The sequence below is a fragment of the Amyelois transitella genome, chromosome 24 (assembly GCF_032362555.1).
Source record: "Amyelois transitella isolate CPQ chromosome 24, ilAmyTran1.1, whole genome shotgun sequence".
Lineage (NCBI taxonomy): Eukaryota > Metazoa > Arthropoda > Insecta > Lepidoptera > Pyralidae > Amyelois > Amyelois transitella.
This window is the reverse complement of record NC_083527.1, coordinates 3,452,127-3,479,405: the sequence shown is the minus strand read 5'-3', so window position 1 is coordinate 3,479,405 and position 27,279 is coordinate 3,452,127. Positions and strand designations below refer to the sequence as shown.

The window sequence follows — 27,279 nt, the reverse complement described above, 5'->3', positions numbered from 1 at the left end:
TGTCTTCGCATCCACCCTCAGTTTGTTTAGTTGTCTTACAGTTAATGAGTGTGACTCATATTTTATATGATTACAATTATTTCGTGTAATACCAAATAATTTTATTTCCTTACATTGTATGTAAGATATCGAATATTTTTCGTCGTAAGTTAGTAACATCAACGAATGTGCTATGAGTAAGGATTTTTGTATGATCGTAATTATATTTGGGTGGGGATTGTATTGTTGTTTGTAATATAAAAATATTTGATGATTTTCATTTGCGATTTGTAAAAATATTTCAGATTAATTTTAAAACTTGAAGTCTACTATTACTTTCTTGTAACAATACCAGGTCTAAGTGTATATATATATTATTTAGGTAGTTACAAATATATGCCTTACTCATAGCGAGAAGTGACACTGATCAATAGATATACGTAATTTTGGTACATAACATAGCGGCCTTAATAAATAAAAATGTAGATGTTTGAAATGTATGTAATGAAGAAAAAATATTTTTAGAAGTTTACGATATATTTTAATAGAAATGATCTATTTTTGTTACGCTTTTGAAGAAATACGTCTCCTTTACATTGGATGTTGAAAAATGTACACAAGAAATTACTCTGCGAATATTATAGTCTTAGTCGGAAGTGGGATTTATGTAAAATTGAATAATATTTTCTTTCTATTCTGTATCAAAAAACATGTTTCCACGTTACGCATAGTTGTATAGAATAATTATTACGATAAGTCTTTTGTGACCAGTTATATACCTATCATCAATGTTGTTATTTATGAAAAAAAAATATAAAAAATATTTTGAGTAGGTAGCATATGTTTAACTTGTTACTGTTTATTCAAGTTTTACTACAAATAAAAAAATCCTATTTTCGTCTAAAGCTATTGTAACCTAAAGTTTGAAAGTAGTACAGTTAATTTAATTATCCCCGCAGGGTACCTATTAAGATAAAAACCATAGTCTAGAGATAAAATTGTATCATATGATTTTGTTGATTACTTTTGTTTTATTGAAACGTTTTACATTTGTATTACAAAAATAGATACAACGCATCCATTTTTTTTTCAATATTACTTTTATGCAGTAAACATTGCATAAAACTATAATTGCTTGAAGATAATGTATCTGAATGAATTGTAATCTTAATTGGTGACCTGCATAGACTATGTTTATTGCACTCTGTTGTATTTGTGCCCTCCCGATAGCCAGTTTAAAATAACTATAAACAATGTACCTGGTTTATAATAACGCATTGTAATGTATTTCATTGTAATAAATATTTTGAACATCGTTTTGTTATTTTATTTGCTACTTGTTTTGGGATTTAAAAGTTTCAAATACGAAAAATACATACATAAAATCATGTCTTTATCCCTTGCGGGGTAGACAGAACGAACAGTATTGAAAAGACTAAATACGAAAAATATTTGCTACTTGTGACACAGACATACATAAATAATCGTCCTGTACGGCGTAGACAGAGTCGATAGTATAAAAAATACTGGAGTCCGCAATCAACTATATGATGGAATTGAGACTGAGATAGTGACAGGTCATCTCCTTGAAAATGAAATCCAGTTTTTAATATTGTGACTCAATACCATAGAAATCGGAATATTATAAGACAGTAGAAATGTCATATTGTACTTAAAACTGAAGGAAATGATTTCGTCGACCGGCATCGCACGTAGCTTTGGTATGCAGTCAAATATATGTATCTCAGTATAGGGATGCATCAAGAAAATGTTATGTAAACACAACCATCGGTTGCGACGTCACATTCATAAGTAACCACTTCTATAGGTATTCCGAATTCTGTGGAAAGTACAAATAAATCAAACGCACATATGCAGCCAATATAGATGAAATAAATTTTATTGCTGATCAATTCATTAACAAATATCATAGACTTAGAACCAGAAACAACAAAATAAATACCTAATCCACAAGTATAATAAAAAGAACAAAAAATGCAGTCTGAAATATTTTCTAACTATAAACACAATCTATTCACAGACGAGTCGATTTTACATGACGAATCATGAAAATAGTGCCAAGAACCATCGTAATAAATGGAGGCTTCACTCATTAAAGTTTTGTCTATTGGTAGTAAAAATGGAATAGAGTTTTTAAAATTTACAGTCACATTTCGAATTTGGGGATAGTTTTCTTATAAATAAATAATAAAGACAGTGATAAGATTGGTATTGCCATTCTTCATAGAAATAACTCCATTCATAAATTCACTTTCAAATTTTCAGTCAATATCGTTCCGGGGCGCTATGGGATGGGGATGGGGACTAACGATAACAAAAAATAAGAAATTGAAAAGGAACAAGACTGTAATTATATAGATACCTCCATATTCTTCCCAATGCTTGACCGACACAATGTATAAAAATCGACAAGAATTAAATCGTCCCGTAAAACCGACCTTATGCTTAACATCACGAAATTTTACAAGATATACATTAATTAATGTAAATATACAGTTCGATTATGGATAGTGTTGCCGAAATATCGATAGTTGGCCTCGGAAATATCCATAGACCTATTTATACTATCAATAGTATTTCTCTGCAATATGATTTCTTTCATAATAGATAGTTTCATGGTATTATATAGGTATAGATATTATTGTTTTTCTTTAAACTTAGTTGATTATCGGGCGGCAACACTATCAGGTTAACATCATTCAAGTATCTAATCCGTCTACCTGAACTTGAACTAAATTAAAATTGTACTAAAAATACTATCCCTCCCCTTTATTGGAGCTTTGCGTCCGCCAATTAACATTATATTATGTAATTTAGAAAAATATTGTGAAAATCGTTAAAAGGCAACCATTTCCCCAAAACCAGCCAATCAAGGCGCGCCATTTCTGCGGACGCGTTCTAATTGGTCTATTTCTGCACATCGTACACTGCCTAAATTTTATCCCTTAGTGACGTAATATTTCAAGGTCATTGTTAAGATTCGCCCGAAATGTTATGTATGTACAAATTAATTACAATAAGACAAATTACGTTTTTGAGTGTGGCGCGCCGAACAAAAGAAACGAGAGAATATATTTTATGTTAACAACCAATTTTATGATTCTGTAAATATTTTCAAACCAGAGGCAGTTGCAGAGGCAATTGAAATCCGAAAAACCAAAAGTACAGAAATAGAAAAGTTATTGTTTTCTCACAATTATTATTCAGTTTCTCGATTTCTTTGCAAAGGCTTGAAAAAACTGGAGCCCTGAGAAATAAAAGTATTTCATATTCTCCATCAGTTATATGTTTATTTGCTTTTACCCCAAGTTATATGATTACAGTCTATTATTTACAATTATTGCTACTACATTTCTGTATATTTATAACCTTATGAATTAGGAAACAATCATAAGAACAAATCTATACATTTACTTTGATATAATATATATATATTTATTTTGATAGCGTACATTGCATACTCAATTCAGATTACAATTAATTTTTAACAATCATCGGTTTTCTTGCAAAACTGCAAAATAAATTTAGGAAATATTTTTTAAATGTAAACGTATATCGAAAGCCGAAACCGTTTTATGAATAGGATAGAAAAGTTCTAGAAAAAATTAACAAAACTCGTTGAAATAAAGCTTAATAACATTTACATAGCCGTTGTGACTCGATGGTATAAGATAATAAATTTATTTAAGTTAATTTAGAAAATACAGTTCTTCTTTCAGAAATGATAACTAGTTTCTTTGATTTATGCTGTTTAAAAAATATATATTTTTTTCAACATTCATTTCAGTTCAAACAAAAATACAATTCCCGTAAGGATTCAAATTTTCACATCCGTATTACAATCTCAATAGAGCATGTATCGGTCTAAAATTTCACTACACAATTCCTCAGGGCTCCCGACACTAAATGCACTGTCACCAATCACCAATAGGAATGTTCGATTCATACATAGTCCCTGTTCGAGCTTACCATCTGCCTCAACCTGTGTACAAACTGGAAAGCAAGAAAAAATCATTTCACCGTCCGCTTTTTCATTTTTCTCGCTTTCCCACTCTTCGATGGCTTCGCTTTCAAAGATATACTATCTAGATTTGGCAGGTCATCAGTTTTCTTTGCACACACCGGATTGTCGTTCGCGTCGTGATCGGAACTGTCCACCCCGTTCTCCATGCGAACTGTATTGACGTACTGCAGAGGTATGGACTCCATTTCATCGTCAGAATCTTGGTAGTTACCGTTCGGTTCGTGACGTTTATATTGACACTTGTAATTGACGTCGTCGTCTGATTCCGCCTTCTTGTATCTCCTGTTGATATTTTGTAGCGATTGGTTCTTTTGCAGTTCCCCTTGTATTGTGTCTCGTATGTTCATTTCCGAAGTAGATTTTGAGCAGTATTCTTCTTTGTCCGATTCCGAATATTTCCTTGAGAGTGTTCTGTTTTCAAGTAGTTTCTCTTTGGGTGGTTCCTGTATTATTGGATTGGAGCCTGGGGATTTGAGTTTGACCTCGGGCCCTCCGCCGTAGATGTCTGTGAAGAACCGCCATAGTTCTTCACTTAGTTGCGCGTGGTCGGACCCTTGTTTTACCGAATATGTTGTGACTCCGTCTATTTCCTGTAAAGATGAAATAATTTTGCTAAAAATAAGATAAAATATTGTGCGGAAGGAGATACTGCTTTTAAGCGTTCCGTACTTAAAAGGTAAAAATGGGACCCTGTGACTGCTGTCTGTCTGTCACTAGGCTGTATCACATAAACTATAGACTTAGAAAGCTAATTTATGTTTTTTACAAAGTTAATATTAAATAAAGTAGTTATACCAAACAACAAACGAATTTTTCCTATCGAAAGTGCAATTGTTATAATTTTTTCTGAACTTATTAGGAGTAGACATGCAACCTGGTGTGTATTAACCGCTTTTTAGCTCTACCGATTTGAAAACCTTTGCAATTTTTGGTCGAAGTAAATAAACAAGTAGAAACGTGAAGATCAAAAATAAATTTATAAAAATTACGTAACAAACGTGATGATTGTACGGAACCCTTCGTTCGCGTGTTCCACTCGCACTTGCCCGGTTTTTGATTACATAAGTTTAATGTGGTTTTATTTTGTTGATGGCAGTCATTTTACTGTGTGTTGTTTCTCACCTATTTTCTCACTAGTCTTTTCTAATTTAATTTAAAAATATTTTCCATTTTAGTTTCAAATGCCGTTGTTGTTAGAAGGGGTTGCGGTACTTTGTTTCTCACGTACTAATTGAAGAGAAACTTTTACCTCTTTAGCTACGATCCCGCTGTTTTCGACGGAGTTTTGTTTCTCACATGATTTCGAAGAGAAACCTTAGAAAGAGAAAGTGTATTGCGTTTTGTCCCTCGTTCATTACCAAAATAAATGAATTCCCTTTGAAAACATACCTGTTTAGTAACAATTCCGCTATTATCGACAGGTGGCGGTGGTTGTTGCGTTTTGTTTCTCACAAACGCCTGCCATTGCCGGAACCAATGCATGCTTATTGCGTATATAGCGCGGGGCCTTTCTTGTTCCTACACAGACGGAAATACATTAATTGTATTGTGGCTCATTAGATGACGTGGCCTTCCAGTCTTTTCATGTCTGTGGGCTTAGAAGGGATATAGACGTGATTATATGTTATGTTATACATATTATCATTCGATATGTACCTAAAAAGGTGAAAATACTTTGATAGCAGTTTGAATCAATATGGATTGATCATTTTCAGTCAGATAATGGTAAGAATGCTTTTAAATTTGACATTATTGTTTTAGGCTATGGGCTTGTAATTAAGTTTACTATTGTTATTCCATAATTAAGTTCTCCAGCTCAATGTGGCCTTCCAGTCTTTTCGAGACGAGTAAGCTTTGTCTCACAAGGGATAAAGACGTGATAAATGAATGTACTAGGGTACGCCCGCGACTTCGCCAACGTAAAGCGAAATTAATTTACCGCCTGGACCGCCAAAGGATCTTACACACATGACACAAATTCTCTTGACACATTGGTTTAAGAGGTGCGTTTATTATGTATAAGTTAGTGTCCTTTTTGTAATGTAAAAAGATAAAGTTTTTTTTTTTAATAGATATGAGTGCGCTTGCCCTCAGTCAGCGTGGTGGTAAGCAAGCTCAGATAATGTGGCCTTGAAAGCCCCCACCTGGAATATGGCGTGCAGGTCGGCGAAGGCGGCGAGCTCGCGCTGGCGGCGCGCGCGCAGGCGCAGCGCGGCGCGCGCGCAGCCCGCGCAGCCGTGCGCGTGCGACAGCGCCGGCCCGCCGCCGAAACTGCAACCATTCATAGATTCCATTTTCAAATCGTTCAATTGAAATTGAAAAAACACATTGAAAAATTGTCACAATTTTATCATAATGTATAAAATTCTATTGCGTATTGCCTATTTGTAAACAACCCGATGTTGGTAATGTCGTTACATTTAGCAATGTCAGGTCCTTAACATATAAGACTTAACCAGAAATAGAAAACAATCCTAAAATTTCACCAGAATTTTTCAGGCATTCTCCCATTTTTACTTAATTTCTTACTTAGTATACCAGTAAAACAGAGCGGTATCAAAAAAGCATGTCTAAATTTTATAAGTGCTAGTATGGCGGTCAAATATTATGTTCTTTTGTGGGTCAGTGCCCTCTGAGCACATATTAGAAATACCTTAACATGCCGCCGTGGCAACAGGCGAAGTCGCTGTTGTCTATGGCAGTCAGCTCCGCCCACTAGCGTGTTTATGGTCATACTCACTGCTCGTGCAGGAACTGCCAGAGGACGCCGGGCACTACGGTGGCCAAGTGTTGCAGGTTCTGTGCCCGGTCCGGCCTCACTCCGCCGTGGCAGCAGACGAAGTCGCTGTTGTCTATGGCAGCCAGCTCCGTACACTAGTGTCTATGGTCATACTCACTGCTCGTGCAGGAACTGCCAGAGGACGCCGGGCACTACGGTGGCCAAGTGTTGCAGGTTCTGTGCCCGGTCCGGCCTCACTCCGCCGTGGCAGCAGACGAAGTCGCTGTTGTCTATGGCAGCCAGCTCCGTACACTAGTGTCTATGGTCATACTCACTGCTCGTGCAGGAACTGCCAGAGGACGCCGGGCACTACGGTGGCCAAGTGTTGCAGGTTCTGCGCCCGGTCCGGCCTCACTCCGCCGTGGCAGCAGACGAAGTCGCTGTTGTCTATGGCAGCCAGCTCCGTACACTAGTGTCTATGGTCATACTCACTGCTCGTGCAGGAACTGCCAGAGGACGCCGGGCACTACGGTGGCCAAGTGTTGCAGGTTCTGTGCCCGGTCCGGCCTCACTCCGCCGTGGCAGCAGACGAAGTCGCTGTTGTCTATGGCAGCCAGCTCCGTACACTAGTGTCTATGGTCATACTCACTGCTCGTGCAGGAACTGCCAGAGGACGCCGGGCACTACGGTGGCCAAGTGTTGCAGGTTCTGTGCCCGGTCCGGCCTCACTCCGCCGTGGCAGCAGACGAAGTCGCTGTTGTCTATGGCAGCCAGCTCCGTACACTAGTGTCTATGGTCATACTCACTGCTCGTGCAGGAACTGCCAGAGGACGCCGGGCACTACGGTGGCCAAGTGTTGCAGGTTCTGTGCCCGGTCCGGCCTCACTCCGCCGTGGCAGCAGACGAAGTCGCTGTTGTCTATGGCAGCCAGCTCCGTACACTAGTGTCTATGGTCATACTCACTGCTCGTGCAGGAACTGCCAGAGGACGCCGGGCACTACGGTGGCCAAGTGTTGCAGGTTCTGCGCCCGGTCCGGCCTCACTCCGCCGTGGCAGCAGACGAAGTCGCTGTTGTCTATTGGACCCGGTTCGGCCCAGTTGTTGAATCTGAAAAGATTATTAATGTGTTATAAAAAGCTAGCGATATATAGATAGATAGATTCGATGGCGCCACCTTCACAATTTATTTATAATAAGTTTACTTAAGTACATTAGGTTAATATTACATTAGTAGTACGTGAGGATGAAGTAGATACTCTAAGACCAACACGCGCGAAATTAGCGCCACCTACAAAAGAATACAGGTTTTTCGCAAATCCCACGGGAACTTTGGTTTTTATCGGGATGAAAAGTACCTTATGTCCTTCTGCAGACACATACATACATACATACATAAAATCACGCCTCTTTCCCGGAGGGGTAGGCAGAGACTACCTCTTTCCACTTGCCACGATCTCTGCATATTTCCTTCGCTTCATCCACATTCATAATTCTCCAGACACTTAATTATATATTTCATTTCAAGAATATTGGTTTAGTAGATAACGCGTGAAGCGGTAACAAACAAACAAATAAACTAACTTTTGTATTTATAATATTAGTTAGGATTTAATTGATCATCTTAAACTCATGGAATAATTTAGGCGGTAGGTGGAGGTGGGCGAACGAACAATTTAATATGTAAGTGAGTACAGTACTACCACTCTTATAAGGCGCTTTGTCATTAGCAATATTTGACGGTGCTGAAAAGCGTTTCTTACTGCCAAATCAAACCGAATGAGAACTTAATAAAAAAAACGACCTTATTACAATAACATTAAACTTAAAACCCAAAATGTCTCCAGCTATCTCGCTCATAATAGTGGACAGTTCAGTTCTCGGGTTCAAATGGTGCGCTCTGATTGGCCGCTCAAATATTTTCTAGCCATAGACAAATCAAGACTTCTGCGTAAGCGCATCGTTTTAACTTATTGAAGTGGTAATATGTGGCCTTTTTTGCATGAACAAAAAACCATCTTACTTATTGATCCACTGTTTAGAAATGTAGAATTTTATGTCGTTGGGCTCCAGTGTCGTAGAGTTGAGTATCTCGGCCGCTTTCTGCCGTAGCACCGTCATTTGGGGGTTCACTTTTCTGAAAAAGATAATTGTTTTTAATTTTATTTTTTTATCATCGTGGTGGCAGTTGAGCCGTATTATAAAGGGTTAATTTTTATTGGTTTGGGAAATTTTTACAACATTTTAGGATGATGTTGCAACTGAGCGGGTTTCTATAAAAATTTAATAGCTAAAGTAGAAAAAATAAATTAAATTGGATAATCGGGTTCAAATCCCGGCCAGGGCATGATGAGAAACGAACTTTCTCTGATTGGCCTAGGTCTTGGATGTTTATCTATATAAGTATTTATTATAATATCTCTATAGTATCGTTGAGTTAGTATCTCGTAACACACGTGTTGAACTTACTACGAGGCTAACTCAATCTGTGTAATTTGTCCCGTATATATTAATTTATATTTATAATAGGTGAAATCTCACTTGTAAAAGAGCACATATGCCTCGCAATGTGCCAAATGGTGGAATGGCATCGGCGCTATACACAGGTCGTCGAAGGTGTACCAGTTCCTGCCGTTGCGAGCCACGCAAGTATAGTGACCGCCGCCGGCTGTGCCCGCGTGGGAAATGACCGCGCATAGCTCGTAGCGGGTCACTTTTGATGTGCAATCTGGTATAGAAAAAGTTTTATTATAATTACTAGAGGCCGCCCGCGACTTCGTCTGCGCAGAATAATTCCGCGGGAACTCCTGGATAAAAAGTATAGGTATGTTATTCTGGATCTTCAACTACCTACATACAAAATTTCATCGTAATCAGTTCTGTAGATTTTGCGTGAAAGAGTAACAAACATCCATACTGACATACTCGCAAACTTACGCATTTATTTAGTAGGATATATTTATTTCGTTTTAATTTTTCTATTATTTTAAGTGCTCTCCAGTTGTACTTCATACATAATTTCTGAGAGGTACCCTTGTCCAACAAAAAGAAGAACAAAATTTATCGCGTCTTAAAAAGTCCCACTTATATTACTACTACTACTCTCGTTACGAAACTTCTTCAGGTCACACAGGACTTGAGGTAGACGGACCAGACAGACACACAAACGATGGTGCCATATTGTCCCCGGCACTTTAGAATAGGACCAACTCTTTACTAAGGACGTCACAAAAGGCACATTCATTTAATGCACCGTTTACCATTATCCAAAATCGGTCCATTATCCAAAGGTTCTTGATACAATATTGGTAACTTTCCCCTGTAAAGGTTGCTGAACTCAGAAAGTCGCTTCGTGATAAACTTCAGTATTATAGCCATAAGGCGCATCCGAGACCTTCCACAGAGGTATTAAAAATATAACCGTGATCAACCGAAAAGACAAACTGACCTTTGTGCGTGTAAGGCGCCATGTTGAGGTCGTGAAGCGGGAACGCCACCCTGGCGGCCACCTTGGCACTGAACATCAACTCGTGACGGAACCTCTTGAGGTGGACACACAGCACTTCGGGCAGCCGCACCACGCCGGACATTTTGACGCCGTTGCGCAACTTGTTGCAGCGGGAACAACTGGGAATTGAACAATAAAAAAAACAGGTTAAAAACAAGTTACCGTGTGGTTACCGGCACCAATACAAAAAAAAAATAGGACCACTCACATCACATCTCTTTTCTATGGATGTCGTAAAACGCGGCTAAGGGATAGGCTTACAAACTTGGGATTCGTTTTTTAGGTGATGGGCTAGCAACCTGTCACTATTTGAATCTCAATTCTATCATTAAGCCAAATAGCTGAACGTGGCCATTAAGTCTTTCAAGACTGTTGGCTCTGTCTACCCCGCAAGGGATATAGACGTGACCATATGTTTAGCAAAATTTTGAGGTGCCGAGAAAAAAAAGTTTAATTAAACACGAAATTTGGGTTTTTCATACAAATTTTTTGGGAGCCATTTCGTAATATAGCTAAAGAGAATTATTAGTAGCGTCCCACATTTGTAATATTAGAATGAAGTACGATTAACACAATTTATCGCTATAACTAATTTATTAACTACTCAACAGACCAAGTTAAAATTCAGTAGTAAGACTGAATAGTCGCTACTTATGAAAGAGCAAATGTCTGAAACACTGTCTGGAGAGGAGTTCGGGGTATGCCTTTGACCATGGATCCTGGATTGTGTGACTCAGGTTTTAACACGAAGCAACCTCCGCTACCTGCAACCTGACCTGTATTGGATCAATCATGGTTACACATTTAGTTGCCTGAATGTGCAGGTTTTCTCACTATATTTTCCCTCATCGTAAGAATAGTATGTAAACTAATGTAAGTACATAACTTCGATAAATACTCATGTTTCAATGGCCGAGTTGGGATTCGAACTTGTGCCTTTCTGAACATTTATTCACCTTACCGATTTGACCACGGACGCTCTACACTGTAGCGGGAGCGATGATTCGGCTCGACCGCCACCAAAGGGAAGATCTTCCGCCAGGCTAGGTGTTATGCCTGGGGAACCGCGCGACAGACGATGTCGTATCGGAGGTTGTAAATATAGCTCCAATCCGTGAAAACTTTGCTTGCGCGATTTAGGTTTTTCGCTGTTTATGACTGATAGCTTTGCGTGATTCTATTTTTTATCATTGTGACTTGTGGCGTATAGATTTCGCCACATACACCTACTCTCAAATGACATTACCTATACATATTATCGCCTTTGAGTTCGTCCGCGCTGAAGAAGGCAGCTAGACAATCCTGTAGAGACACCACAGGCCCGTAGAACCACGACCTGAGCCAGCTCAACAACCACCAAACCTGCAATAGGGATGACGACAGTCTTAAAAACAATATAACATACAGTGTTTAGTATAATTCAAAATGAGTATTGGTAAAAACTCTTTACTTCGTTTACCAGGTTGTAACTGGCCAGTTACAAAAAAATAAAAATAATTTTTTTTAGTTCACTTGGAATTCCATTAAGTTATACCATAAGACCGATTTGATGTTTAGCATAAGCATTTTTTTTTATTAAAGAGCATGTTTTTAAGTTCAAATCAAAGTGCAGTTTCAGTTCATCAAGAGTTCATATAACTATTTCTCAACGAGTACTTGAACATACATACATACGTACTAGTGTTGTCGATAGATAGTCCATAGATAGGCTATCGATGTTGATGAGTTGAGTAATAATGTGTAGTATCAATAGTTTCGATAGCGCAGATACCGTCGATTGTCATCCTTTAGACCTGTGGCATCCTCACCACTCTGGAGAGGAGCCCGGGGTATATATCGTCGATATTATTGACACCCAAATCAACTCAATATCAAAAACATTATCGATAGTTTCTATAATACATATACGAGTAATTTATCTATATCTATATTATCGATAGTTCATCAATGCTAATACGTACATATTATACATACTTATAATATATAATCATTATAAGATAGTATGTATAATCATAATCACGTCTACACCCCTTACGGGGTGGACTTTAGTCTAAATTGGAATTGAGATTCAAAAAGGTTACCAGCATATGAATCTCATTTTTATAGGCCTATCCCTTAGTCACCTTCTACGACATCCATGGAACAGAGATGGAATGGTCCTATTGTTTTTTCTATTGGTGCCGGGAACCACACGAAAGAGATGGAAACAAGAATAGTGCATTCTAGTTCTTTTGTTCATATATACATAGTACATACATCATAATCTATATCACGTATATACCCTTTGCGGGCTAGACAGAGCCAACATTCTTGAAAAGACTGAAAGTCCGCGTTCATTTTCATAATAATTTGAGAGTCGTTTATCACCGATCAGTTAAAAAATAATTAAAAATATATAGATATATACCCATGACTCCTGCGCAGTGGCCGTGTTGTGATGAGGCTGTTGACACCGCAGCACGGCCAGGTGTTCCCGCGACGGGATAGGCAGAGACAAGTCTTGGAACGTTTCTACGCGGGTGGACACCTGTTGGTCCAGATGAGAAACTTTGTTTATAGTCTTCGGCAATAGATGGCGTTAGTGTTTTTGACATTTTGCGATTTAAGAAACAATTGTTGCCTGTCTTAATTTAATAAAATGATCCTACAATTACACAAAAACTCAATTTAGTTTACATCATTATAGTTCCGCAGAGAAATACAATATAATTTTTAAAATAATCCAATTTGCTACTATTTCATTTTAATATTAGATAACACATCTGAACATATATTAAAATTACTATGATAAACACCAAATTTAAAGGTGTTATAGTTTTTTCTCCGTAAAGTGTACCATAAATATTTACTGGCAATGGGATAGAGTACTCACCCTATCACAAATGAGGCATTGCACTGAAGACAGAAGCTTTCCATCAAACACGTCTGATATAATGCTCCTGTAACGAACTGAGTTGCCGTCGCCGCTTCCACACGACCCTGAAGTCTTGCTGTGTACAAAATAATAATTTAAAAATATATAAATTAGATATATAGACATCTTTCCCAAGGATGTCGTAAAAGGCGATTAAGGGTCAGGCTAATAAACTTGGGATTCAAATTATAGGCGATGGGCTAGCAACCGTCACCTTTTAGGTACCATCCACGTTCTTAACTCAGCTTTGGTAACCAGACATAGAACGTGGATTTTTTCTTATTTGATAAATGGAATTTACTTGCCATTTTTGTCACCATATAAAAAATTGAATTTAATTTCCAAGCTTTACCTACAGCTAATCGTAGCCCTTCAGTCTTTTGAAGAGCGTTCGTCTCTGTCTAACCCATAAGGGATATATATATATATGTATGAAGGAGACTCACCGCGTCCTCTCCGGCCTGAGCTCGGCGTCGCTGGCGCCGCTGGAACAAGTCTCGTAGCGCTCCTCGGCCTCGCTCGAACATGACAGTTCCGATTCTGAACCCACTTCCCGATTGATAGATTCACCACCTGTATTATTACATATATTCTTCATACAGCACCGTTTTATAATGAAACGATACCATATGAGACGTGTGAAAAATATCCGTATGCCGTGTGGTTCCCGGCACCAATACCAAAAAAGAATAGGACCACTCCATCTCTTTACCATGGATGTCGTAAAAGGTGACTAAGGGATAGGCTTACAAACTTGGGATTCTTATTTTTAGGCGATGGGCCAGCAACCTGTCACTATTTGAATCTCAATTCTACCATTAAGCCAAATAGCTGAACGTGGCCATTCAGTCTTTTCAAGACTGTTGGCCCTGTCTACCCCGCAAGGGATATAGACGTGACCATATGTATGTATGTATGTATGTGAAAAATATCCTATGTCCTTTTCCGTAATCCACACTATATGTGAAATTTCTTGGAAATCGGTTCAGTGATTTTGACGTGAAAGACGGACAAACACACACACAATTTCACATTAGTCTATAAAACATACTTAATGTAGCTATTCTTCCTCCTGGCTTTAGTTGTATCCTCACCACTCTGAAGAGCTTACCCTTGACCATGGATCCTGGATTGGGTGAGTCAGGTTCTTACACTATAGCCTACCTAATGGAGCTCTCACCAGAAGAAACCTTAAAATAATGGAATATCAACTCTAAAACAACTAACATAGAATTAAAATTACTCCCTCATAAGTGATTATATACTTACCAGTGAAGTTATCAGCGAGTGCGGCGTAAGCAAGATGGCGGGCGCCGCCGAAACTGGCCGAGCGTCGGTGACGGTTGCCCGAAGTCGGGCAGCTTTCCGATACCCTTTCAAAACATTATATAAATACATTTAATGTGGGAAACCACACGGCACTTCTGCCGTGGTATAACTAAAATGCTGTTATCTGACATCAGGATTTTCACCTTTTTACCAGTAGAATAAGAAGAAAAAAATCCCTTTCGATCTGTATATATACGACTTTTTGGTACCTTTAAGTCATCATTGATGAATGGCATCAGTTCAAATTATTAACCGCATTTTTGACGTTTTACTTAAAACAAGGATTTGGCAGATAACGGCATTTTAGTTATACCGGGGCAGACTTAAAAATAGTACTACTTATTCCATATCTTTCCCATGATTGTCGTAAAAGGCGATTAACTTCTGAGCTGCCGAACCCACGATCCGATTTACACCATGTATCTGCCGCGGGAAATCAATTTTTCGAACGAGAAAGGTGTATTTCCAAACTTATTGTAATGCATTAATACTCAAAATAAAATTAAAAAAACGTGGCCGGTAGGGTGAGCGCTGATCAGAGCTTAAGCAGTTGAGGCCAGTGCATTGATTAGTTCTTTATGCAGCTGAAAAACTTATAAACTTTGGATTCCTGTCATTATCCTATAGGATGGAATTGAGATTCGGAGAAGCCACCACCACCCACGCCACCTAGGAAGAATTGGCTATAGCCATGACACAACAGACAATTCTTCCTTGGTGGCGCCAAAATTATCGCGAGGTTAACATTTGTTGCAAACGACTATATCAATAATGCAATAGTTGTCTCTCGAAATTATTACTCTACCTGAGATAGCCGTCAGTTCTAGATTCGCTGTACGAGGAAGCGGCTGGAGATTTCCGTCGCATTCGAGCGAAGAATGGCGCGTCGCTCGCTGTTGAATAGAATAAAATAGATTTATTTTCAAAATTGGATAAAAGTTGGAAAAAAGGACCTGTCATAAAAATTTTCCAATTCATAGGGCATTAAACTCGGTGTAGTAGTTTTTGAGATATTTACAATTTTGTAAAAATGTCGGGCCTCTCGGAGTTCCCGCGGGAACGGTGATGATGATGATGATTAGTGTCTATATTCACAAATTACCTCCAGACGAAGCCGCCCGTCTCCTGACATGCAAGTTCCTGTTATCCTGGTGGTCCCCGTCCGCTTCAGAGGTTAGTTTGTCTTCGAGTGCATTGTCATATATCTGAAAAATGTTAAAATAATTTAAGAATAACTTACAAACACACGAAATAGGCAGCCTTTATTATTGTTAATCTAAAGACAACAATATAATTAAATTAATTCAATCTGTGTATGTGAGTGTGTGCCCTGTCCAGTATATATTTTATAATTTAAATATATAGTCCACGTCTATATTAATTGCGGGCTAGATAGACGTGATAGATAGAATGGATATAGACGTGATTATATATATATGAGTATGTCAACCTTATTAGTAGGGCACACAAAACATACTAAATGCTTCCTATAATTCGTTCCTTTATTGTTTGACGGTTGACTGGAAGAGATCCCTTCACGGGATAAGTCCGCCATTGCAAATGATTTATTTCTTTTACAATAACTATGTACTATTTCTTGTGACTGTTTCAATTCCTGTGCTATAAAGATATTACAAACAAACAAACAAATGCCATAACAATTATACTTGTATACGTAAAACATCTGTCAGAAACAACGTCCATACATTACCGGCTCTTTGAGTTCCTCGTGCAGTTGGTCCATGAAGCATCGCAAGAACTCCTGTGTGTCGTGTTGGTGGTATCCCCGGAACATTGGGTGCACCTTCAATACAGATATTAGGTCAAGTCAAGAGTACTTTAAACCATGAAGAGAATGAAGTAGATGAAGCTATAGAATTATTAATTAATGAAAGTTGCAGTAACTTTTTGTTCATTCTGGCGTTAAAGCCAGTTAGAACCTTGAGGCTTTTCAGCCATCTCGGTAGTAATAGCGGGCATTCAGTTCGCGCTCTGATAGACTGATTCAATATTTTTACGTTAATAAAAAAAATATAATGCGCAATTACATCGTTGAAATATATTATATTTCAATTTTAAAATAACAGTTTCTCTTGTGACTTACCAAAGAAAAGTGCATTATGGAGTAGCAAACATACACACGTATAATATTTGCAGCATTTATTAAACTACACTAACACGTTCATTAATTATATTAAATACACAGGCAAAGTCAGGCAATACTCGTAGTATAGCGTAAGTCACATCTAGTAAACTAGCCTTTACACCTATGTACTACCACGAAGCGTTCGCACAACATCGCCGTAAACTAAACATATCCACTGACATACTCCAAAATTCCGAATATGGCTCAAATCTCTATTAACATTATAAAGATATTAAATACTTACACTCCGTATTCCGTACAGGATCCCATTAGGTACGACGTAGCCTCTCGTTTTCCTACTCCACATTTCTTTTATTAATTTTTGATATGCCCTGAAAACACGTTTCAAATACAGTTAAGATTCCATCTTACGGAGTAAAAATACGAAATTAATTAATATTGTAATTAGCTTCATCGAAAATTTACATTAAAATTAGTGAATTAATTATATTTTGCTAATGGCAACGCGCAACTATAGATATTGTGCAGTGTATATTGACCAATCAGCTGTTGGCTAACGATCAAGTCAATTGCCAAATTAGTCGATTCTGTTGTGATGGCACGATTTGGAGATAAACGGTTGGGAAATACGTGACCCCTTGACAAATGTGTTATTTCCTAATTTGCAACTTAATAGAGTATGTTTGCAATACAGAAGGTATTATTGGGTTACAACGGTCGCTCACCGACTAAGTCCCGGTTTCTTATCCCCCGCTAATATTGCGATGGCCGCGCCACACTCCAGGAAGTATGACGTCAGCGGGGCGGTGTTGCTAAGGGCTTGCAGGGCGGCGTTCATGTAGCACGTATTACCCATGTTTTGGAGGCCCACGAGACCTGCTAAAAAGGCGGATAAATTGATTATTTATTTTTTGTTTATTTAAAGTTTATGCACGTAAAGTGTACAACATTCAGTCGAACCTTTGGACAAAACTGAGATGTATGATGGTTAATATAATTATACAGAAACTCTCTGACTAGACATTTAAGAAAACATACATATGATCACGTCTTTATCCCTTACGGGGTAGACAGAGCATTAAGAAAACATTTAAGAAAACGATAGTAACAAATTCTGCTTTTCAGATTTTTTTAATTTTTAATTAGTGATCCCACCGCTGCCACCGTAAAATCAATTATAAAATGGTTGGTTAAAGGTTGTTCTCTCTTACAGTGAAAGTCTAATATCAATCATCAAAACACGACATTTTTAAAGTCTTTTATTTTGGTAAAATCGGTTTTACAAATTACACAACATAAAAATTTTCCCAAAGAACAGAAATCCAAATTTTATTTCCCACGAACGTCCAGTAGTTTTGGCTGTTAGTTATTTATTATTTTAATTTCCACGCCCAATAGTTTCGGCTTTAAGTTGTTTCTCAGCCAGATAATCAGAAATGGAAGCATTTTGTTACATTGTATGATTAATAATAACAGTTTTTTAAGTTACCTCTGTGTCTCGCCTCATCATCGTAGTCCATATCATCTGGGTCCAGTTCATCGTCGGGCGAGCCCAGGACTATGGAACCGAAACGAGCACTGCTGATGGAACCGTCTAGAGATGTCGAGTCTGGACTTGTCTGCAATTGGGAAACAGGATTTATTTGATCTTGATCGATCAAGCGAAAACTTAAAATATCAATAGTGATTTGATCATTTCAACCAATATCACCAGTGAATAAAAATTTTCCCAGGCAGATGGTATCAGGATGGCGCAGATCTTAAAAACTGGCAAAGATTTCTTGCAGCATGTGTCATTTTAAATACGAAATTTGAAACCTACACCTGCTTGATTACTTTTGTAAGTAACGAAGTAGTCATAATTTATGTTAGGTTCTGTCTATTCCATTATTTATTAAGCTTTGAAATGTATTCTGGGGAAAAAACCTGGCGAAATTTGAGCGAAAATGTATCTTGTGCGCTAATAATAAGGTTTAAAAGTTGTTCTAGAATAACTAACTCACCAATCCCTGTGCTAACGCAGCTTTAACGTGAACCTCTTTTTCACACAGGTAGCACCATATCCTCTCAGTGGAGACGTTCATGTGAACGCAGTGCGTTGGGAAGTTCTGAAAAAAAAAAAAACATATAAGAGAGCCATTAACATGACTGTCTTCAACAGGGTCAAGAGAATAATTCTCTGACCGTGTTAAAGACAACATATTGCAAATAAGGGACTTTGGGTGGACTTGTAACAACAAAATATGCATACATATTTACACATTGGTTTATTCCACCATTGGTGCCGTGTGGTTCCCGGCACCACAACAAAAAAGAATAGGACCACTCCATGTCGTTCCCATGGATGTCGTAAAAGGCGACTAAGGGATAGGCTTACAAACTTGGGATTCTTTTTTAGGCGATGGGCTAGCAACCTGTCACTATTTGAATCTCAATTCTATTATTAAGCCAAATAGCTGAACGTGGCCATTCAGTCTTTTCAAGACTGTGGGCTCTGTCTACCCCGCAAGGAATATAGACGTGACCACATGTATGTATGTATGTTGTAACAACAAAATATGCATACGTATTTACACATTGGTTTATTCCACTATGTGCACCTACATACATACATATAATCATGTCTATATCCCTTGCGCAGTAGACAAGAGCCAACAGTCTTAAAAAGACCGATAGGGTAACAGTTAGCCTTCTGATTTTAGGACAAAATTGGGATTCAAATAGTGACAGATTGCTAGCCCATCGCCTAAAAGAAGACTCTCAAGTTTATAAGCCTATCCCTTAGTCGCCCTTTACGACGTCCATGGGATGGAGTCGTCTTATTCTGTGCCGGGTAACACACGGCACAACTGTCTTTAATAAATCATAATTCAAATCACCTTTTGGTGTAAAGTGCTGTGGTCATTCTTCACTTCGGAACAACCGATATGATGGCAGTCAGGTTGCAAGCAGATCCAGAGGTTGGGACCCGGGCAGCCACAGTCGAAACATGTTAGTGTCTGAAACAAAACCTTTATTAATACAATTTCACTCATCTCGGCAATAATCAACGGCTACAGCTGAATAAAACTCAACTAAAAACAACCTTAATGCAAGCACATTAAACATAAACTGAAAAAGTGTCCCCTGCTATCTTGCTCATAATAGAAGCAGGCAGTCCAGTTCATGGTTATAAATGGCGTGCTCTGATAGGCTCAACTACTCAAAAATTTTTGTACTATAGAAAAGTTTTACTGCCATGCTGGGACAAAAGTGTAACATATAAAAGTGGTAATTCTGTACTTATATTAGAAAATCTAAATGAAATTTTTTAGCATAGTATGAAGTAATATCATAGGGTATGGAAGTTCATTTAACTGTCGAATAACAAATGACAAATGACTTGACAAATTGAATTAAATAATAAGCATATAAATTAAAATAAACAACATTTTTTTTATTATTATATTGCACATATTTTTTTCTCAAACAATTCAGCAATCAGATATATATCTGATACTATAATCAAATCAAACTTAAATATATTTTTTGTAAATGTAAGTAATATGATGGTAGGCATGGACCTTTCGTAGATTTAAATAATACAAGCTACTAGTTGATGTTTTGCCCTTAAATTAGAGAGATTTTCGTGTGATAAAAATGGCATCGTGCATTACCAAGGGAGTTGGTTTAAATGCAGTCAGGAATCTTTAGTAATTTTCTGGCAACCCAATTTAGCATTTTTTTCAAAGGCCAATGAGAGGGAGGCAAACAGGACAAACACATACATATATGATTTAACACTGGAGTTATCTAATTATCCAGTACTGATTTAGTAAATAAATATGTACCTATATGACAAATCATAAAAAAAATACTAATAAAATAATTTTGTTGAATTTTGTATGTCAGTAAGGATGTTTGTTACTCTTTCACACAAAAACTTTTTGGATTTTCCGCAGGATTGATAGGGTTTCCATGCGGACAAAGTCAAGGCAGGACAAATTTGAATTTGGAATTCCTTACCAAAGAGGAGAAATAATACATAGAACTTTATTGCTGTATAATATTAATTATATCTCCATGTGAAGGTAACTATGAGCAATGTGATATTTGATTTATTTACATAAATTTTTTTAATTTATAATAATATAATTAAAATTTAAGGAGAGAATTGTATATTTGCCATTTGGTTTTGTTTATTATTATTCTGTAATAATATTTTTTTAATAAGATCTGTGGAATGTGTGTTAGATGCAGCGAGTTAGGTTACAGGCAACATAATTTATCATTTTAAGTAATTAGACATAACTGATTTTTAAAAATATATTACGATATATATTTATAATATACATAAACATTATAAATAAATTTATTTTCATCATAAATTATTATTTAGAATACACTGGAAGAGAGCAACAAGTAAACAAGATCAAATAAACCATAAAAAATTATAAAAAATATAAAACTTACAACCAAGTTTGTATCTACGAAAGAAAGTGCTATGATATTGCATGATACTTAAAAGGAATTCACAAGGAGTTACACAATGATAACTAAGACCGAGAAACGTTGAAGAATGCTTATTATTGACCATTGAAGTTTTAGGTTATGAGCATTTAAAAATATTCCCACCTCTTTTGTTTGCCATAGCTCCTTCCCAAGGGAGTCTGTCACTTTATTTAAATGATCACACGTCACTCCTTTATCCATTGTGAATTAAAAGTATTTTCGTAGATACTAATTCAACTTTATAGATACACTAGTCTTGTAAATAAAGGACATTTTTATACTACGGCCGACCGTAATTGAAACTTAATTATACTGGAACAAAATAAAATGCGTACGCTAAATTTTAAAAGGTGCATTTTAGAATAAAATCAAGTAATTGAATTAGATTACAGAAATTTCCTACAACACAAAACCTTTCGTGACGAGCAAAAAGTCAGAGACCAAACTTATTCTGGAGAGAGAGCTGTCGCTGTCATTAAAAATCGCTTGCGAATACTCGCGATGTCGTAGTAATATTTTTGTATATTTCCACTCATAAGAAATGTAGCGAATTAATAGAGACAGATAATATAAGAAATCAATTCGAAATTATTTTATAAAATGATTTCGAAACATGAATGAGTTTACAGAATAACGACATTTCAATGTTGCCCTATTATCAATTTAAGGAAAAGATACATTATGTTTTTCTAAAGATGGTTTTTTATTATTTCTTGTTGTTTTGTATTCAGCTTAAACCGTTCACCTTACGTCATGGTACGAGTTTTGAGCAGGCCTGCTAATAAACTGCCTTAATATTTGAACGGTTCTATAAAACGTTGTGGTAAGCGTCCTATGCATCCTTATCATATAAAAAGTCCTTGTTATATTTTTATACGATTCATAGTAGAACACGCGGGCTTCTTTTAAAAAGAGATGTTCTACTTTTCGTTTCTAATGAAACTAAGTAACGAAATGATCTTTATTTCTTTAAACTATCGACATTGGCCTATTTCAAATGCGTTATAAATTAGCTGTCACTCAAAGTCATCTTAACAAAGGAATGTCAATATGATTGAATGGAGGTTGGTTCTGTCATCTGTCTGTGTTGTTCTATCAGTTAATTTGTGTTTATCAATGAAATAAATGAACTTAATAGAATAAGATAGTTCTGAAGATATCAAATTGATCCGCTGATTTGCCCTAAAATGACGTCTGCTTCCTCGAGCAGTGCTCGTTCTCTCTTCGCAGAGTCTAAACAGAGACTTGCAGAGCGGGTCCAAGTTAATATGAATAACATCTTCTCATTAACCCGACAAATCCAGCGGGGATCTAAATCTAATGAGGTAGGCTTTGTAGGTTGTTGTTTGTAGTTACTTTATTTACTTTCATTATGAATCATTTGTGTTTTAAACAGAACATGATGATAATATTCTGTCTCATGACATGATGGTCATATCTAAGACTTTGAAATAAAATAGGTTCAGTTTTACAGTATCAGAGGTATGCTTAAATACATTAAAATTTAGTGAGTATGGTGGTTAAATTTATAACCTTAGGCTACAAGAGTTAGAAGTTTCCTTGCACAATGCACCTCAATCACAATAGTTGTCTCCGTCTTTGGCATTTTGTATGTATGGAGTCAAGCTTAATTTATTATTACAATTGTAAAGTAGTTCTCAAACACAAAATAAATCATATTGTTATCTTTATTTCAGCTTCTGTCAAAATCAGCCAGAGAAATGGCTGCATCTGAACCTCTGATGGAGGGTAGTGAGCAGAATTTAAAGAAAATGCAGCTGATAGCTGTACACATGGGCTACCAGTTTGAGAACATACATAAATCAGCTCAGATGCTCTCCGAGATTAGTGAAAAAGTTGCTTCTATGCAGAGATGACGTGCATCATAGACGAAAAGGCTTGTATATTATTTTATTTCTTGGGTGCATTTACCGTTGCCCCTCTGATGTAAAGATGACCTCTAAACTAGCTTTTGAATAACTGTAAAACTTGTCTTTGAAAATGTAGTAATAGAAATATGAAGATAGTAATAGAAAATAATGTTCTGGGGGTATATTTTCAATAATGGCGGCCCAGTTTTCGTAAGCAAGTCAACGTCGCAAAGTATGCAGATGAAGTTGCTGCCCATCCACCAAGAATTTTAATAACAGTTTTGGTTTAAAATTATTGTTTACTACAAAAAAGACGAAATATAATAGGTGAAAAACTTGATAACTCATCTTTACATATTGGAAAATATATTGATATGTGGATAAGTCACTTGATAAGTCGTCGGTACGCATATTGACATGTCGATTATTTCAAAAACTAAGAAAAATTATGCAAATTACTGTACGTTATTCGAATCATCGTAAAAAGTTTACCTTAGATAAAGTATAAGTTATAAATTTAACAAACAAATGCATTTTCCAGAGGAAGTCAAAGTTTAAAATGGCCGCCCTGTAAAATTGCTTTTTTCAACATGTCAAATTTTTCCCGTGTGGCACGGAAATTATATGAACAAATTTTTCAGATTAACATTTTGTTTGGTGTTTTCCATGACTTTGTTAATTTGTAATATCTTTATTGCACTGAAATTTACACAGTTACAAGAAATAGTACATATTTATAAATCACTTGCAATGGTGGACTTATCCCATGAAGGGATCTCATCCAATTTTTGCTGGAAATTTTCTTTTATAATGAAGATAGCTTAAATTAGTATAACAGTGAAAGCTATGGAGTATGCAGTCACATTTACTTGTCAAGATGGTAAATCATCTTTTAAAAATGATTGTGGTCTTTGAAGTCCGTAAGAAAAAAATGTTTTAATTTGTCTATATTTCAACTTTTATGTTATTAACATGTCAAAAATAAATCTTTGATATTGATTTCTGACATACTTTTGTTATTTTTTTTCCTTTGTGATATAGTCTTATCCCCAAATTATAATTGTTTTACTGTTACTATTACAAAATGGAGGTTTTTTTGTGAGAAGGTTGCCTACACATAAAATGAGAAGAAGGTGGCGTTTAGTTGATAAGTTAGCCTGACACCTTTTCAACTCAAATAATACAGACCCGTCGGTGTGATTTTGCTTTAAATAAGTTTAAGGCGTTATCAAATGAAGTTTGACAGCATTAACGTAAATCGATAATATAAGTCGTAATTTTGCTTCCTTACTCGTCTTACTAACCTAATCGAGCCTCCGTAGTAAGGCACGTGCGACGCTGTTTTTATCGCGCGAAAAACTCGCTGTTTCGCTTTTTCTTATGACGTGAAACGGGACAGAGATAGATTTTCATGCGATAATAACGACGCCCTTTGTGACATGCTACGGCGACAGTATGAAAAATCACGGTCAAAAGGAATATGATGATGTGACCGGAACGAATGTCAGAAGGAAAACAATTTTTAGTTTATTCAGAAAATATGAATTGTGCTCTGTGGTTCTTGGACTTTAGAATAGGACAGCTACATACATATAATCATCTCTCGCTTTCAGAGTAGACAGAGCCAACAGTCTTGAACCAACAGTCTTGAAAAGACTAAAAGGCCACGTTCAGCTGTATGGTTTTATAGAATTGCGATTAAAATATTGACAGGTTGCTAGCCTATCACCTACCAGAAGAATCCCAAGTTTATTAGCCTCTCCCTTAGTCGCCCTTTACTACATCCATGGAAAAGATAGAGTGATTCTATTCTTTAGTGCTGGGAACCACACGGTAACAGCTAGTATAGGAATATATCTACATTTTATAATGTAAAAGGCTAGCTTTCCTGCTTTCACTGAGTTCGGACATTCGTGATCGATCGCTTCCTTAGTCCTCCAGTCACGACCGCTTGCTATCTAATAACCATAGATGTATCTTTACGTGATTGTTAAAAACGGAAATGTTTGTCGATGGTTAAAACGTGCCGTGTGGTTCCCGGCACCATATAAAAAAGATTAGGACCCCTCTTTATCTTTCCCATGGATGTTGTAAAAGGCGACTAAGGGATAGGATTAAAACTTGAGATTCTTATTGGCAATCAGCTAGCAACCTGTCACTATTTGAATCTCGATTCTATTGATAATTAAGTGAAATAACTGAACGTGGCCTATCAGTTTTCAAGACTGTTGTCTCTGTCTACCCGAAAGGCATAAATATGTGATTATATGTATGTCTTTTACCATTCGTGTAAAGCAACAGATAATGACTAACAACGAGCCAGCAGCAAAATACTGACCCAGAAACAATGGAGCATCGCAAAAACAGAACAAGTCTGCTTTTAACATTAGCGCCGCCGCTAATTTTGCACTTTCGGCGGTTCAACAGATGATAATTACCGCCTTGCGCAATGCCAGTCGCTTCTGTACTCGTAGTCACGATTCGTATCACAAAACCAATTTAAAAATAACAATCGCAAAGTCTACACGTGACGATTGTAACCTCTAAAGGTATCGTCGTAAAGTCGTTAAAAAGTTAACTATTGTTTCAGAATTGACAAAGGTAAGTTTGTCAGCTTACAAAGCAGTAAAAATTATATCAAAACGTCAAAGTTGGTTGTATAACCTCGTGCCTGATAGAATTGGATGTCGCAGAAAAAAAAAGGAAAGCGGTCCAATAAGTATCGGACACAATGGCACGATAGGCACGATTCTAAGTATGCCGGGAGCTTTGTGCTATTTTTTTGTAAGTACTTTATCCGTGTGAAAGGTGATCGGTCATGTTATTGAAGTTGATCCTACGAGTATTGTTTGAAGATAAAGTCTGAGGCGCATAAGTAAATTGTGGTCTTGAGAATTAGAGGAGTCTTTTCTCACTCTTCACTCTTCGTTAGAGTAGAGTAGGTACTTAGTATAAGATTCTCGGTAGAAACTTCGTCGTGTGGTTTTACACTTTAGGAATACTCATTATCTTTTCCATGGATATCGTAAAAGGCGACTGAGGGACACGCTTTTAAGCTTGGGATTCTTCTTTTAGGCGATGGACTAGTGACCTGTCACTATTTGAAATTTTGTCCTGAAGTCAAACAGCTGCATGTGGTCTTCCTGTAGTGGATGGGCTGGCAACCTGTCACAAATCTCAATTCCACCATCAATCCATACAGCTGAACGTAGTATTTCAGTCTTTTTAAGACTATTCTCACTGTCTACCCTGCAAGGGATATAAGTCTTTTCAAGACTGTTGGCACTGTCTAGCCAACAGTCTTGAAAAGACTGATAGGCCACTCTCAGCTGTTTGGCATAATGATCAAACAGAATTTAGATTCAAGTAGTGTCAGGTTGCTAGCCCATCTCCTAAAAAAAGAATCCCAAGTTTATAAGCCTATCCCTTTTACGTCATCCACGGGAAAGAGATGGAGTGGGCCTATTCTTTTTTTTTATTAGTGCCAGAACCACACGGCACGATCAGACATTCATGCAGCAATGCTCTTATTTTGAAATCCAGATTAAGTAGATGTTATTACATTGCGCCTTCGTGCGCTATCGTTATCTACTAATAGAATAAGTGTTGTCTGTCTGTATTAAAACCATTTCACTACAGATCACCTTCACTAGCCTAGATTTGCTGTGCGAATATCGAACTACCACGAGGATCCATATCACGGTAGGGATTAGATGTGGCATTATAAATACATATATATAAATTGAAATCATTGATCATCGCATTAGTATATTAGCTTCTGCTTTTTGGGTGAAGGATATATCTAATTAGACGAGCTTTTTTTGGGATATCTTCTTTCTCCTGGCTTTAGTCCTGGTTGCAACCTCACTACTCTAGAGAGGAGCCCGGGGTATGCCTTTGACCATGGATCCTAGATTGTGTGAGTCAGGCTTTTAAACGAAGCGACTCCCGACCTTTTTTGGGATATTACACAGATTGAGTTAGCCCCAAAGTAAAATGGAGACTTGTGTTATGGTATTCTAACACAACAAAACAATATTTTATAATAAATACTTAAATATACAAACCTCCAATACCCAGGTCAGTCACAGAAAAATCATTTTTCATCATGACCTGACCGGCGATCGCGCCCGGAGGCATTTTGAGAATCGACAACTGAGCCAAACATACCACCAAAAAAGTCTTTCTGCGGAGAAGCCCGCGATTGACTTATATGACAACGTTTTAGGAAGAGGAAAGTCTGTTAAAAAGGTTGTTATTTAGAGTTAATAGACAGATCCCAGCCTTAAAAAGACTGATAGTCCCCGTGCAGCTCTTTG

At 37.1% G+C, this 27,279-nt stretch overlaps 2 protein-coding genes across 2 annotated transcripts; one reads left to right on the top strand and one right to left on the bottom strand.

Annotated features, from left to right (window-relative positions):
- Window positions 1-309: 309 nt before the first annotated feature.
- Window positions 310-21,638, bottom strand: LOC106135926 (ubiquitin carboxyl-terminal hydrolase 20). The gene is made up of 21 exons (XM_060951118.1): window positions 21,213-21,638; window positions 19,478-19,597; window positions 18,602-18,706; window positions 18,088-18,217; window positions 17,324-17,477; window positions 16,882-16,969; window positions 16,203-16,295; window positions 15,594-15,696; window positions 15,297-15,384; window positions 14,432-14,535; window positions 13,609-13,735; window positions 13,121-13,238; window positions 12,656-12,775; window positions 11,495-11,610; window positions 10,189-10,367; window positions 9,282-9,468; window positions 8,764-8,877; window positions 7,707-7,850; window positions 6,169-6,295; window positions 5,414-5,542; window positions 310-4,614 (listed from the first exon to the last, which is right to left on the bottom strand). The coding sequence occupies exons 1-21, from the start codon at window positions 21,288-21,290 to the stop codon at window positions 4,012-4,014; spliced, it is 3,027 nt and encodes a 1,008-aa protein (XP_060807101.1). The 5' UTR covers window positions 21,291-21,638; the 3' UTR covers window positions 310-4,011.
- Window positions 21,639-22,158: 520 nt separating this feature from the next.
- LOC106135893 (uncharacterized) lies at window positions 22,159-23,966 on the top strand. The gene is made up of 2 exons (XM_013336294.2): window positions 22,159-22,414; window positions 22,787-23,966. The coding sequence occupies exons 1-2, from the start codon at window positions 22,277-22,279 to the stop codon at window positions 22,964-22,966; spliced, it is 318 nt and encodes a 105-aa protein (XP_013191748.1). The 5' UTR covers window positions 22,159-22,276; the 3' UTR covers window positions 22,967-23,966.
- Window positions 23,967-27,279: the final 3,313 nt, after the last annotated feature.